The sequence below is a fragment of the Stenella coeruleoalba genome (genome assembly GCF_951394435.1).
Source record: "Stenella coeruleoalba genome assembly, chromosome: 12".
In the NCBI taxonomy this organism is placed as follows: domain Eukaryota; kingdom Metazoa; phylum Chordata; class Mammalia; order Artiodactyla; family Delphinidae; genus Stenella; species Stenella coeruleoalba.
The window spans coordinates 7,480,215-7,493,392 of record NC_137158.1 but is presented as its reverse complement, the minus strand read 5'-3'; the positions used below and the strand labels follow the sequence as shown (position 1 = coordinate 7,493,392).

At 39.9% G+C, this 13,178-nt stretch overlaps 1 protein-coding gene across 1 annotated transcript in view; it reads right to left on the bottom strand.

Moving 5' to 3' along the window:
• ADGRB3 (adhesion G protein-coupled receptor B3) overlaps positions 1-13,178 on the bottom strand; it is an 802,351-nt gene that overhangs the window by 410,456 nt on the left and 378,717 nt on the right. The window contains exon 11 of the mRNA XM_079939099.1: positions 5,508-5,702. Within this exon, the coding sequence (XP_079795225.1) occupies positions 5,508-5,702 (195 nt within the window). The remainder of the gene's footprint in view (positions 1-5,507; positions 5,703-13,178) is intronic.

Sequence of the window (13,178 nt, the reverse complement as noted above, 5' to 3'; positions counted from 1 at the left end):
AACATTCAAACTCTCCTCTAGCCTTGATTCCCGTGCCTTCACGATCGACATTTTCCAATGTGAATCCCATTTTTTCTACCAACCTTGGTCTTTTGAATGTGCCACACTCATACCATTTCTGTGGCTTTGACTGGAGTTTGATTATTGTTTCCGCACCCAGCTTGTTTCTCCAAATTCTATCTCAAGGCCTAAGGCTCCCATGAATTAGTTTCTTGTTGCTGCAGTTCAGATTCTATGTCTTGAGAGCTCCTGGAAGTGAGACACTGTACTCATATCTCTCTTCCTCATTACCGGTCTAGCCTCATTCATGAGTTAACTTTTCCTTCAATGATGTTGTAAGCAGCTTGAGAGCAAGGCCCATCTTTTCCTTTTATGTTAAGAGTAACAACGCCAGAGCTAAGGGCATTACAGAGCACCTACTCTCTGCTGGACGACTCACAAATACCATCACGTATGGGTTGTTACGTATTTAACCTGAATTACTTCTAAGCCTCGCAACAAGACTGGAAAATAGTTACCATCGAACTTCATTACTCATGAATTCCGTATCTGCAAATTCAACTCTTCGCTAAAATTTCTTTGTAACCCCCAAATCAAAGCTCATAGCTTCAAGGGCATGCACGGTGGTGAATTTGAGTCACCCATGCACAAGTGCCCAGCTCATGTCACATGGCTATGCTCTGAGATTTGGTTTCAGCTCATATCCTGTAAATATGCCCTTTTCATGGCCTATTTAATGCCCAGGTTTCTTTCCATATTTTTTATTGGTAATTTCACTGTTGAGAATGGTCATCAGCATAGTGTGGAGGTCCGTCTAGTATTCCTAAACCCAAGAAGGCTGTGTTATGCCTTATAGAGAAAATATGTGTGTTAGATAAGGTTTGTTCAGGCATGAGTTTTATATATATATATATATATATATATGTACACACACACACACACACACAATGTATATATAATAATAACATATATATTGTTATATGTACAACAATAACAGAAACACACATAAAACAGGTCATGTTTTAATTGGTCGATGAAAATTATATGACAGATTCTTGAAGGAACCCATCCTGTAGTTTCCCTATTAGTAAATGATCAGTATTCTTTCATTTTATAAAATATAACTACCATGACTAAAGAGAATAGACTGTACTACTATTTCTTCTTTAGATATGAAGAAATAAGGTAGAGAAAGATTAAGTAATGTGTCTGAAGACATCAAGATATTTATTGGACAAACTGGAATTTCAATTTGTATGTCTGATTCAACTTTGTCAAGTTCCTGGTGTGGGTGTTGTGAGTTCATCCTCCACTGATAGAATGAGACTCAGTATGAATTTTCCCAGGGGTGGAAAAAAAGACAAGCTTTCCTCTCCTTTTCTTCCTTTCTCTTAATTGGATGTTCAGAGTACTTTTCTTAGTTTTTTGTGAAGTAAATTCCTCAAATATTACTACATTACTCATAGTCACTAATTACTTGAACAAATATTTGCATGTCTACTATGCTCCAAGTGCCAAGCTAAGCCCCAGGGACCTAATTGTCTCTCCACAAGCTTAACATTTGCTGCTGAAGGGAGGTCTGAAAACAAATAACTACAATGTCATGTGAGAGACCTGCTCTAGTAGGGATATTTACAAGGTTTCAAAAAGACCAGACAATTAGGAAAACACTGAATTCTGCCTGAGATATGAAGAGAAGACTTTGGAGTAGGAATGATTTTTGAGCTGGATCCTGAAGGACTTTGGCATCAGATTGGAAATGGGAAGAATAAATTACATAGAGGACCAATATGGACAGAGGTTTGGACATATGACCAAGCCCCAAGGTTTGGAAAGAATATGCCTGAAAGGAAGGGACTTTGGGAGTAATTTTCTACCAGTTTCCCAAAATAAAACTATTACTATGTTTTATCCTTCCAAGACATAAAAGTACACTTTATTTTTTCCCCAAATTTTAACAGGTTGTAGCTATACTATCTCACTTTCATCAATGTATCAAGTCAATTGTTTACTGAATCCAGCATCACCAGGCATTTTACATAAAATGTCTTGCACATAACTACATTTAAAAGAATGTATTCTCTTTAAATCGTTTTCCTTAATCTCTCTTTGGTCTTTGCTCTTTTCCCAGTTTAAAAAAAAAAGGATAAAAAAAAGGTCAGTGGTATCTATGTAGTTATTAATTTTGTTGTTAATTAACTCAACAAACATTTGTTGAGCAGCTTCTATAGTCAAGACTCCTCTTTGGGGAGAGGATGACTTGGAGCTCGGCTAGTATCCAAAGATGGATCAGGGATATTTCTTCTTTTTCAAAGATTTGCAGATGAGTACTAATAACTCAAGACATAAAGAGATGCAGGAGAAGTGCTGCTGGAACTCAGAGTCCCAGAGTCTGTACCAAGAGACTGATTTAGGAGACGGAGACAGACAAGCCAGTCTGAAGGCATAGAGGAAGCGAAGGCCCAGAGCCAAGAACGCACAGTGCATCCAGGAAGCAGGAAGTAGTTCACTTGGCTCCAAGTCTGTGAAGGGAAAGAGGAGTCCATGTGCACGGCCGGAAAGGCAGGTGACCTACGTACGGCGGGCGTACTAGAAACCAAGACACAGGCTTCAGGTTGTCTTTGAGGAGGCCTTGGTGTCCCGCTGGAGATTTCTGACTGAGGAGTGACAGAATCAGGGCTGTCCTAGGACAGCCAATGGGACCATGGTGCACAAAATGAGGAGGGATGTTGGTAAGGGTCTGAGGGAGGATGAAAGGAAAGAGGCCATGGAAATAATGGAGGCTGGGGTAACTGGAGGCCAAGACAGGGAAACAGCAGTGGGGAGAGGAAAGACGGATGGAAGAGGCGCCGTGTAGGCTGACCCAACAGGAAAGGAAGAGAAGGGAAAAGTCAAGATGACATTACAGTTCCAGCCTACGGACCACTAATCCTACAAGGCAAAGTAGAAAATACAAGAAAACGTGGCACTCAAGATGAGTTTAGCTTACTCCATATGAAGCCTGAAGTGCTAGCCAATCGCAAGGGCCCAGAGCCCTTGAAAGTGGAGGACTGGAGTCGCAGTAAGACTGTAATCAAGCAGAGATGACAAATACGTCCAAAAGATTTGTATAAAATTGCTTGTGGAAAGTAGAATAAAAGTGGTACAAAGTTCTCTAGAATTTCAGAGACGAGACAGGTCATTTTCAGATGGAGTTTGGGGCTTGCAGGTCTGGCAGTCAGAAAGACTTGCTGGAGCTGTGCCAGGAGTTTGACGGGCAGAGACGGAAGAAGAAGGACTCCCAGAAGAGGAAGGTTTCCAGGTGCCCGAAAAGACACTAATAAAGACAGTGAAAGAGAAAAACACAGCTCCCGTTTGTGAATGACTAGGACACCAGCCTGCTGAGAATTCTGTGCGCATGTGGAGGACTAAGGAGAGAGTAGGACAGAAACGGAGGAAGGTATTTCTGATCATGCCACAAGGACACCACCACCATCAGCCACATTGCTCTATTTAAGTCAAGCCAGCTGATGTCCATGCCGAAGCCTGTGGTTACACTAATTGTTCATGGAGTCCGCGCACTCCAATGAGAAGCTCAATCATAATATGTCCCCAATACAACCTGGGATTCTTAGTTTCCTGAATTTCAGCACCTAAAACTCTTAAAGCCCTACACTCACGAGGGTTCAAAGAGGCCCGAGAGCTCACTGTGTACAGCCTTCTGCCTGATGTTTCAACGTGAACACAAGGATCTGAGGTTTTTCAAAATTACAGCTTGTATTTTATGTCAAGGGTTTCAGATGTTATTTTTCAATGTAAATGCCAATGGATAGAAGTATCTCAGAACTACAGGGAAAGGTTATACTTGGCTTACTTAGTACATTTTTAAAACTGGAAAACTCTCTCATTCTTTGTAAAGAAACAAAAGCATCTTGGGGAGTCCCTGGTGGTCCAGTGGTTAAGACTCGGCACTTTCACTGTCAGGGGCCCGGTTCCATCCCTGGTCGGGGAACTAAGATCCGGCAAGCCATGCAGTATGGCCAAAAAATAAAAAAATAAAAACAAAAAAACCTCACAAATGAATCTCTGAAATGCTCAAATGACAGTAATCTTCCACCTCCCCTCCCTACTATGTATTTTTTACAATTAAAAATGTATTACTGGGGCTTCCCTGGTGGCGCAGTGGTGGAGAGTCCGCCTGCCGATGCAGGAGACATGGGTTCGTGCCCGGGTTGGGGAGGATCCCACATGCCGCGGAGCAGCTGGGCCCGTGAGCCATGGCCGCTGAGCCTGCGCGTCCGGAGCCTGTGCTCCGCGGTGGGAGGGGCCACAGCAGTGAGAGGCCCGCGTACCGCAAAAAAAAAAAAAAAAAAAAAAAGTATTCCTGGACATTAGTGATATAATATAGAATGCAGTCCCACTAACTCTCATTGCAGCTACTTTCAGCAGTATATGCATATAATTTAAATACTATATGTACCTCTATACAAATTAGGGCATTTAATATTATTTATGAATAATTCCATGATTCCAAAAAGCCTTCTATTCCTCTTTCCCTCAATAGCTGATCAAAATAAAGCAAAACAAAGAACAAAACAAAAAAACCCACCCTCTGAATTCTCCAAGTGAAATGCAAATAAAACTCCCAAAGGAAGAGTGGGCTGAAAGAAAACTACCTGATGTGGGAATTTTGCCAAACCTTTATTTAATGAACTTCATGCCAAGATACAGGAAGAACATGATGCTAGAAACGCAAAAAAACAAGTCAACACTCTTGGCAGGCGTACATTTTAGCCTAGGCACAAGAAGAGTTAATCTGAAATGCAAACTAGAGTTGCATTAAATATGCTTTTTTTGCCATTCAACAAGCTTTGTCTTAATGGCAAAGGCAATTCTAAAACTGGATGAGTACTTAAACTTTACTATGGAAATAAATGATGCTGTTCTAGAAGTCTTCCATGACAAGAAAAATATGCTGTGAGGAGTTCCTGAATTCCTTATTTCCCTACCCAGAACAATTCTCTACTCGCCTGATATTTTCAGACAATGGTTCCACAGAATTAAACATGGCTTTCCCCCTTCTAATAGCAAAACCCCAAACAAAACTTAAACTGTGTCTTCTCTGCATGCTATAGTTAATGTGCCTTCATTATGCTTAATGTACTTTTAATAGTTTCCTGTGGCAAGATGGTGATATTAAATGTGGGAATAAAATACCCACGCTACAACCTGGAATTTGCTATAGTGCCTTTCTGCTGAGGACTCAAATCACTTCACACACATTCTCACTATCTCCTGGAGGTGCATTACGTGCATTTTACGGTTGAGGACACCGAGGTATACAGAATGACTAAGGATCTGAGGTCATTTCCAGAGCTCAGCTGAGCACGGCCTGGATGCCTTCCCCAGCAGGAGTGAGCACCCTCCCCTCCAGGCCAGGAAGCCCCCATGGTGGCTGCACTGGCTTCCCAGGACCACAACTGATCCCAAGCTCACTTGCTTTTCCTTCATGGAATCACCTCCCTTACCTGGACGCCATCAGATGCAGGGATGTAACTTGCCCTTTTAAACGTGTCTGTCACATTCCTGAGGATTTCCACGGACATCAGAAGATCACCTGCATAGAAGTTTTTCCTCTGAGTTAAATCCAGCAGTGTCTTGGTGACCTCGGACATCCCATCACCTGCCAGCATTCTCTGCCCTTTCGCAAGGTGTTCTTTGATCTGTGACGGTCAAAAGAGTGGAAAAAACATCAGAATCTTCATTACTGTTTCTCCACATATCTTCATCAAACGAATGTATTTAAAACTGCAGGGACAATGTTCCAATAGCACTGAAAGACCTGGGAGGATTTCAAAACTAAGCTGTGTGTACCCCAAACTCACATGGATAGACCTCCGCATCACTGTCCGCACTTTGGCTGACTTGACGGACTTGCCTTTTCTAGTTTTCAGAAAACAATTTAATACTTCGCAAAAAGCATGTGTTAATTTACGTTTTTAATTGAAATAAAAATTAAAAAATAATTTTGCACGTGGTAAACAGGGGAGATTGTTCAGTGAGGTGTGAGCAGAGATGGGAGATTATAAACACTTCAAAATATCCAAGCTGAGGTTAATAATTTTTGCCTTACCTCTTAAAATAAAGACATCTTTATACAGCAGCAAAAATAAAAAAGAGTTTTCACGAGGACATTTAGCTTAAGAAAGACATTTAGGTAAACTTTAAAGGACTACTATGACAGAAATGACTGAAAGCTAGATTATTTTGGCTTTATTTAAAAAAAATAAACAACAACAAAAATCTCTCAGCTAGGTTTTCAGCAGCAGAATGAACTATTGAGATGCAAGCTTAAATTAGTTTTATGGTCAGGGAAACATGCTGTCAGTTTTCATATTTGCTTATCCTCCAGCCCAAGGAAAGAAAAGCAACTTATCATGTGGAAGAATGTTAAGGAAAGAGATGGTAAAGTGACAGCAGAGATCTGTTATATGTTTACTTGTTTACTAGAAGGTTAGTCTTTGTCATCACATTGTTAAATTTATGATAACGACGACTTATCAAAGGATCATGAAATAACTAAGAACTAACACACCAGAGAAAGACTGGACTAGAAAGGTCCCAGTGTAATAACTATAATCATCAATTTCCCATTAAGGAAAGTGCCAACTAATCCTTTGAAGTATGGTAATCAATCTGAGCGAATCCTAAAGTTAGGAATTTTCTTTAAAATGGATTTTAAAAAGTGCTATCTTGACACTTCAGATATTTAACTTTTCTCTAGTCTCTAAAGCTCTGTCTAAAAATATTTTGGGAAAATAAAAATCTTCAGAGACATTCTCTGTTCCCATCGTGTTATGTTAAAAGAACATAACATATATAGGGAGTTTGTTTCTTGCCATTTTCTTATTTCATTTCTCTCCTGTCTCCCCTCAGTGGCAGCCATCACCCCCTGACTAAAGCCAGAGGATGGGTGAGACATCAGTGATCTAGTCCTTGCTTATCTCTGTGGTCTCAATGCCCATCTTAATCAAGATGCAGACACTGTGTTGGTCAATCAGAAAGGATGCTGACCTCCAGTAGAAGCCAGCTAGTGCACCACGATGATGTGTGCTACCAGGTTGACCTTCAGTCCTGCCTTTAAATTAGTGATAACTCTTTGCAATTTCCTGTTCAGGTCATGTGTGCCATCACATCCTATTTTTGCACTGGATATGCTAACCTCCTCCCTTATACTGTCTCATGTTTATACACCACTCAAATAGTTCTGCTTTTTCTAATATCTAAACAGAGTCAATCAACTCCTTGTCTGTGCTGTCTCTTAATTCTTGTATACATCAACCACTCTATCACACTGAATTAAATATAATCATTTGCTTATATGTCTTCTGGGGGTGGGCTTTCTGAACCTTGAGGGTAGGTTCCCTGCCTTCTTCACAACCTTACAACACAGCACTGTAAAAGTTTGGTAGAGTGAATTCAGTTACGATATTCTAACTAGAGCTTTATGACAAAATACGATGGAATGGGCTTTGGAGCCAGAGCTGCCTAGGTTTTTATTTAAACTATCCAACTTATTATTTGTGTAATTGAAGCCATCAGAGACTCAGTTTTTCATGTATCTTCTAAGCCTTGAAAAATATGCCTATATGGTTAAAAGTTTTAAAAATCATTTAAAAAAATTCAAATGAACTCACACAAGCCTACCATAGTCAGCACAGCTACTGTGCACGGGAAAGCTCCCTGCTTCATCATGGTCTGTGTGTCCTACATGATCTGGTCCCTGGAGACTGCTAACACTTTCCCTCAATTCACTGTGCTCTGGTCACTCTGGTCTCTTTGATCTTCCTCAACAATATTTCGTACAGGCCTGTCTCAGGGCCTTTGCATGTGCTTTTCTTTTTGCCTGGAACAGTCTTCCCACAGAGATCCACATGCTTTTTGTTATTTCCTCAGAGAGGTCTTATCTTACTTCCTATCTAAAATGGTATCTTTGTCATTCTCAATGATCTTACCCTTCTATTTATTTAGTTATTAATTTATGTATCTCACCTTTTTAAAAACTATCTCACCTTTCTTCTTAGTGCTCAACCTTACCTACCACTGTGCATCTATCTTTTGGCTTATTTGTTTTTCTGCTTCCCCCATTAGAACTTGTGAAAGAAGAGATTTTGTGTATTTTATTTACTGTTACATTCCAGTACCTAGAAGACTTACTCAATATTTTGGACAAAAGAATTAATGAACAAATGATTGAATGAGTCCTTCTAAGCTCATGTGAGGTCATGGGATCAAGTTAGGCACATTTGGAAGTCGTCCTAAACTGTTCATCAACATAGTCCATAGAAAACACTGGTATCAAACAGCATGAGATAAATCAACTACCTGACCTACAGAGACAGTGCAGCTCCTGGGCGCAAAAGTGTCTGCTTCAGCAGGTGGAGTTTGAAATGTTGAAGAGAAATGAAATTAATAAGGTCTGCATTAAAAAATGTCATAGAATTCAGTGTTCAGTTTGGTGCTGGCAATGCAAACCACAGCTGAGATGCTCAAAACCAAGGAGCACTGAGACGGTTCTCCACTAGGGATGTGGTGCAGCAACGGTCGCCAAGGTAAACTTCATCTGACTACTCAACTCAGCTCCCTATCTGTTATTTTGGCAACACCTACCTATGTCTGTGAGGGTCTAACTCAGGTAGACAAAATTCATCCTTCCCCACAAACAAAAGCATCACAGCATTGACTTGAACCTTGAGGAATACAACAGTCAGACATGTTTTCTGTTTGCAGTAAAAATAACACAGAAGGCTTTGGATGGCTCAGCTAATCAGAGCTAGGAAAGGCAGTCTTTCACGTCTGGGTCAGCACCAAATGTGGCCCAGTTAGTAGTAAATTAATAACATCACTGCCATCTGACAGCTGGAATGAATTGTTCTCAGTCCTGATCTTTGGAGACAGATGTGCCCAGACCACAACACCAGCTCTCACAATTGGCACTAATTAGCATCCTTCCTGGCATTGTCAGTGGAAGGCACCCAGCCAAGGCATAACAATACCTTGTAATGTTTGTACACACTAGCATAGGCTACTGGTAGCATTTATGAAGGATATAAAGGGTGTTCAGATAAGGCAGACCCAGAACATATTTAGGTGGAAAACAATTCCAGTCTCTTGGTCTTCCTTCCATATCAGAAGAGTCCTTACCTTGCGCCTACCCTTTCGCTACCCTTTTCTAGAATAACAAATCCATGTTTATCTGCTGGACTGTTCTGGATCATGAAGAAATAGAGTTCAGATTGGGTTTGCTCACCTCACCTTTCTCTATTTTCACACTGTTCCTTTATTTGCATCCTTAATTTTCATCTCCATGACTTAACCCTATGATTAACCTCTATGATTTTGAATCCCACCTGTTCTTCAATCTTCATTCTTCTTCAGTCTTTCCCTCTCTCAAAAATATGGCCTGAAGTTGGGTATCCTATTTAAATAACAACACCTCATGTTGCTATTTCCTTTCAACTAGTCTTCATTGTTTCTCTTCAAAATCAAAATCAGAGGTATGAAATCTGATTTGAAACCCACAACTCTTTATGTTGCAAATTAAACTCAATAATTACCTACTAAGCATTCTCTCTGGAAATCTTACTAGTATATTATGTTTAAAGAACTGTTGGAGCCATAAAACCTGGATTTAAATGTAGTTCTAATATTTACTACTTAGGAACACTGGACAGATCTTTCCTAGAATCATTTGATTTGTCTGTAAAAAACAGCAAATATCATTAGAATGTTGCTATGATGGGTTACTGCAAAGATAGAGATTAAAAGTAGACACAGTGACTGTTTCCCCTCCTTATTTTTCATCTTCAATTTCTAGTTCTTCTAAATACTAGCTATGTAATGTTTCTCATATCTATCCTTTTTACCTCTGGGCAAGATGGAGCCTGGACCAGGTCTTCAATAACTATCATCACACTCTTTTACATAGTCTCCTAACTGGTTTTACTGAGTCTTTCCCCAAGTTAAACTATCCTACCTTTCACATGTCTGGACATATCACTTCTCTGCTAAAAAAAAAAAAAAGTCCATCACAAAATCTATCCTTTTTCATATTAAATCAAATATACCCTCCATTGTTTGACTTATGAGGCCAAACAAATATAATCTTAACCAACAATTCCAATCTTTTCTCTATTTCATTTTATCCACCCAACCCTATTCTCCCATTATTTCTATTCTGTTAGTGATTATTTCAGTCCTACATTTCCATCTTTATGGCTACTTAATAATTAATCACTTTGCTTCTGAATTCCTCACAGTAGTCTTTACTATTATTATTTTTGATTTTTCAAACTGGTAATAGGAGATTGGTTCAAGATGGCAGAGTAGAAGGATGTGCGCTCACTCCTTCTTACAAGAGCACCAGAATCACAACTAACTGCTGAACCATCATCGACAGGAAGACACTGGAAATCTAAAAAAAAGATACCCCACATCCAAAGACAAAAGAGAAGCTGCAATAAGACAGTAGCAGGGGCACAATCACAATAAAATCAAACCCTATAACCACTGGTTGGGCAACTCACAAACTGGAGAACAATTATACTACAGAAGTCCACCCAGTGGAGTGAAGGTTCTGAGCCCCATGTCAGGCTTCCTAACCTGTGGGTCTAGCAATGGGAGGAGGAATCCCCAGAGAATTGGACTTTGAAGGCCAGTGGGACTTGATTGCAGGACTTTGAAAGGACTGGGGAAACAGAGACTCCACTTTGGAGAGCACACACAAAGTCTTGTGTGTACCAGGACCCAGAGGAGGGAGTAGGGACCCCACAGGAGACTGAACCAGACCTACCTGCTACTGTTGGGGGGTCTCTTGCAGAGGCAGAGGGTGGCTGTGGCTCACTGTGGGGATAAGGACACTGGCAGCAAAAGTTCTGGGAAGGACTCAATGGCATGAGCCCTGAGCCCCACCAAAGAACCTATAGTTTCCAGTGCTTGGTCACCTCAGGCCAAACAACAAACACGGAGGGAACACAGCCCCACCTTTCAACAGACAAGTAGATTAAAGTTTTACTGAGCTCTGCCCACCAGAGCAATACCCATCTCTACCCACCAGCAGTCCCTCCCACCAGGAAGCTTGCACAAGCCTCTTAGATAGCCTCATCCACCAGAGGGAAGAGAGCAGAAGCAAGAAGAACTACAGTCCTGCAGCCTGTGGAATGAAAACCACAGTCACAGAAAGAGAGAAAAAAATGAAAAGACAGAGGATTATGTCCCAGATGAAGGAATCAGGTAAAACCACAGAAAAACAACTAAATGAAGTGGAGATAGGCAATCTTCCAGAAAAAGAATTCAGAATAATGATAGTGAAGATTATCAAGGATTTTGGAAAAAGAATGGAGGCAAAGATCGAGAAGATGCAAGAAATGTTTAACAAAGACCTAGAAGAATTAAAGAACAAACATAGATGAAAAATACAATAACTGAAATGAAAAATACACTAGAAGGAGTCAATAGCAGAATAACTGAGGCAGAAGAATGGATAAGTCCCTGGAAGACAGAATGGTTGAAAACACTGCCACAAAACAGAATAATGAAAAAAGAATGAAAATAAATGAAGACAGCCTAAGAGACCTTTGGGACAACATTAAATGCACCAACAATCACATTATAGGGGTCCCAGAAGGAGAAGAGAGAGAGAAAGGACCCAAGAAAATATTTCAAGAGATTATAGTCCAAAACTTCCCTAACATGGGAAAGGAAATAGCCACCCAAGTCCAGGAAGCACAGAGAGTCCCAGTTAGGATAAACCCAAGGAGAAACATGCTGAGACACACTGTAATCAAACTGACAAAAATTAAAGACAAAGAAAAAAAATTATTAAAATCAACAAGGGAAAAATGACAAATAACATACAACGGAAATCCCAAAAGGTTAACAGCTGATTTCTCAGCAGAAACTCTGCAAGCCAGAAGGGAGTGGCATGATATATTTAAAGTGATGAAAGGGAATAACCTACAACCAAGAACACTCTACCCAGCAGGCTCTCATTCAGATTTGACAGAGAAATCAAAAGCATTACGGACAAGCAAAAGCTAAGAGAATTCAGCACCACTAGAACAGCTTTGCAACAAATGCTAAAGGAACTCCTCTAGATGGGAAAGAGACTAGCAACCTAAAACAGCCCTGTACATATATAGATTGCTATATCAAAACCTCAAGGTAACAGCAAACCCCAAAACTACAGTAGATACACACACAAAAAAGAAAAAGCAACCCAAAGACAACACTAAAGATGGTCATCAAACCACAAGAGGAGAGAACAAAAGAGAGGAAGGAAAGAAAAAAGACCTACAAAAACAAACCCAAAACAATTAAGAAAATGGCAATAGGAACACACATATCAATAATTACCTTAAATGTAAATGGATTAAATGTGCTAACGAAAAGACAAAGACTGGCTGAATGGATATGAAAACAATACCTGTATATATGCTGTCTACAAGAGACTCACCTCAGACCTAGGAATACATACAGACTGAAAGTGACTGGATGGAAGAAGGTATTCCATGCAAATGGAAATCAAAAGAAACTGGAGTAGCAATACTCATATCAGGCAAAATGGACTTAAAAATAAAGACTGCTATAAGAGTCAAAGAAGGACAATATATAACAACCAAGGGATCAAATCAAAAAGAAGATATAACAATTGTAAACATATATGCACCCAACATAGGAGGATCACAATATATAAGGCAAATACTAAGAGCCATAAGGGGAGAAACCGAAAGTAACACAATAGGAGTGGGGAACTTTAACACCCCACTTTCATGAATGGACAGACCATCCAGACAGAAAATCAGTAAGGAAATGCAAGCTTCAAATGACACATTAGACCAGATGGACTTAACTGAAATTTATAGAGCACTCAATCCAAAAGCAGAAGAATACACATTCTTCTCAAGTGCACATGGAACATTCTCCAGGATTGACCACATCCTGTGCCACAAAGCTAGCCTCGGTAAATTTAAGAAAATTGAAATCATATCAACCATCTTTTCTGACCACAGCACTATGAGATTAGAAATAAACTACAATAAATGGTAATAATTTTTTAACATCTTTTTTGGAGTATAATTGCTTTACAATTGTGTTAGTTTCTGCTGTATAACAAAGTGAATCAGCTATACATATACATA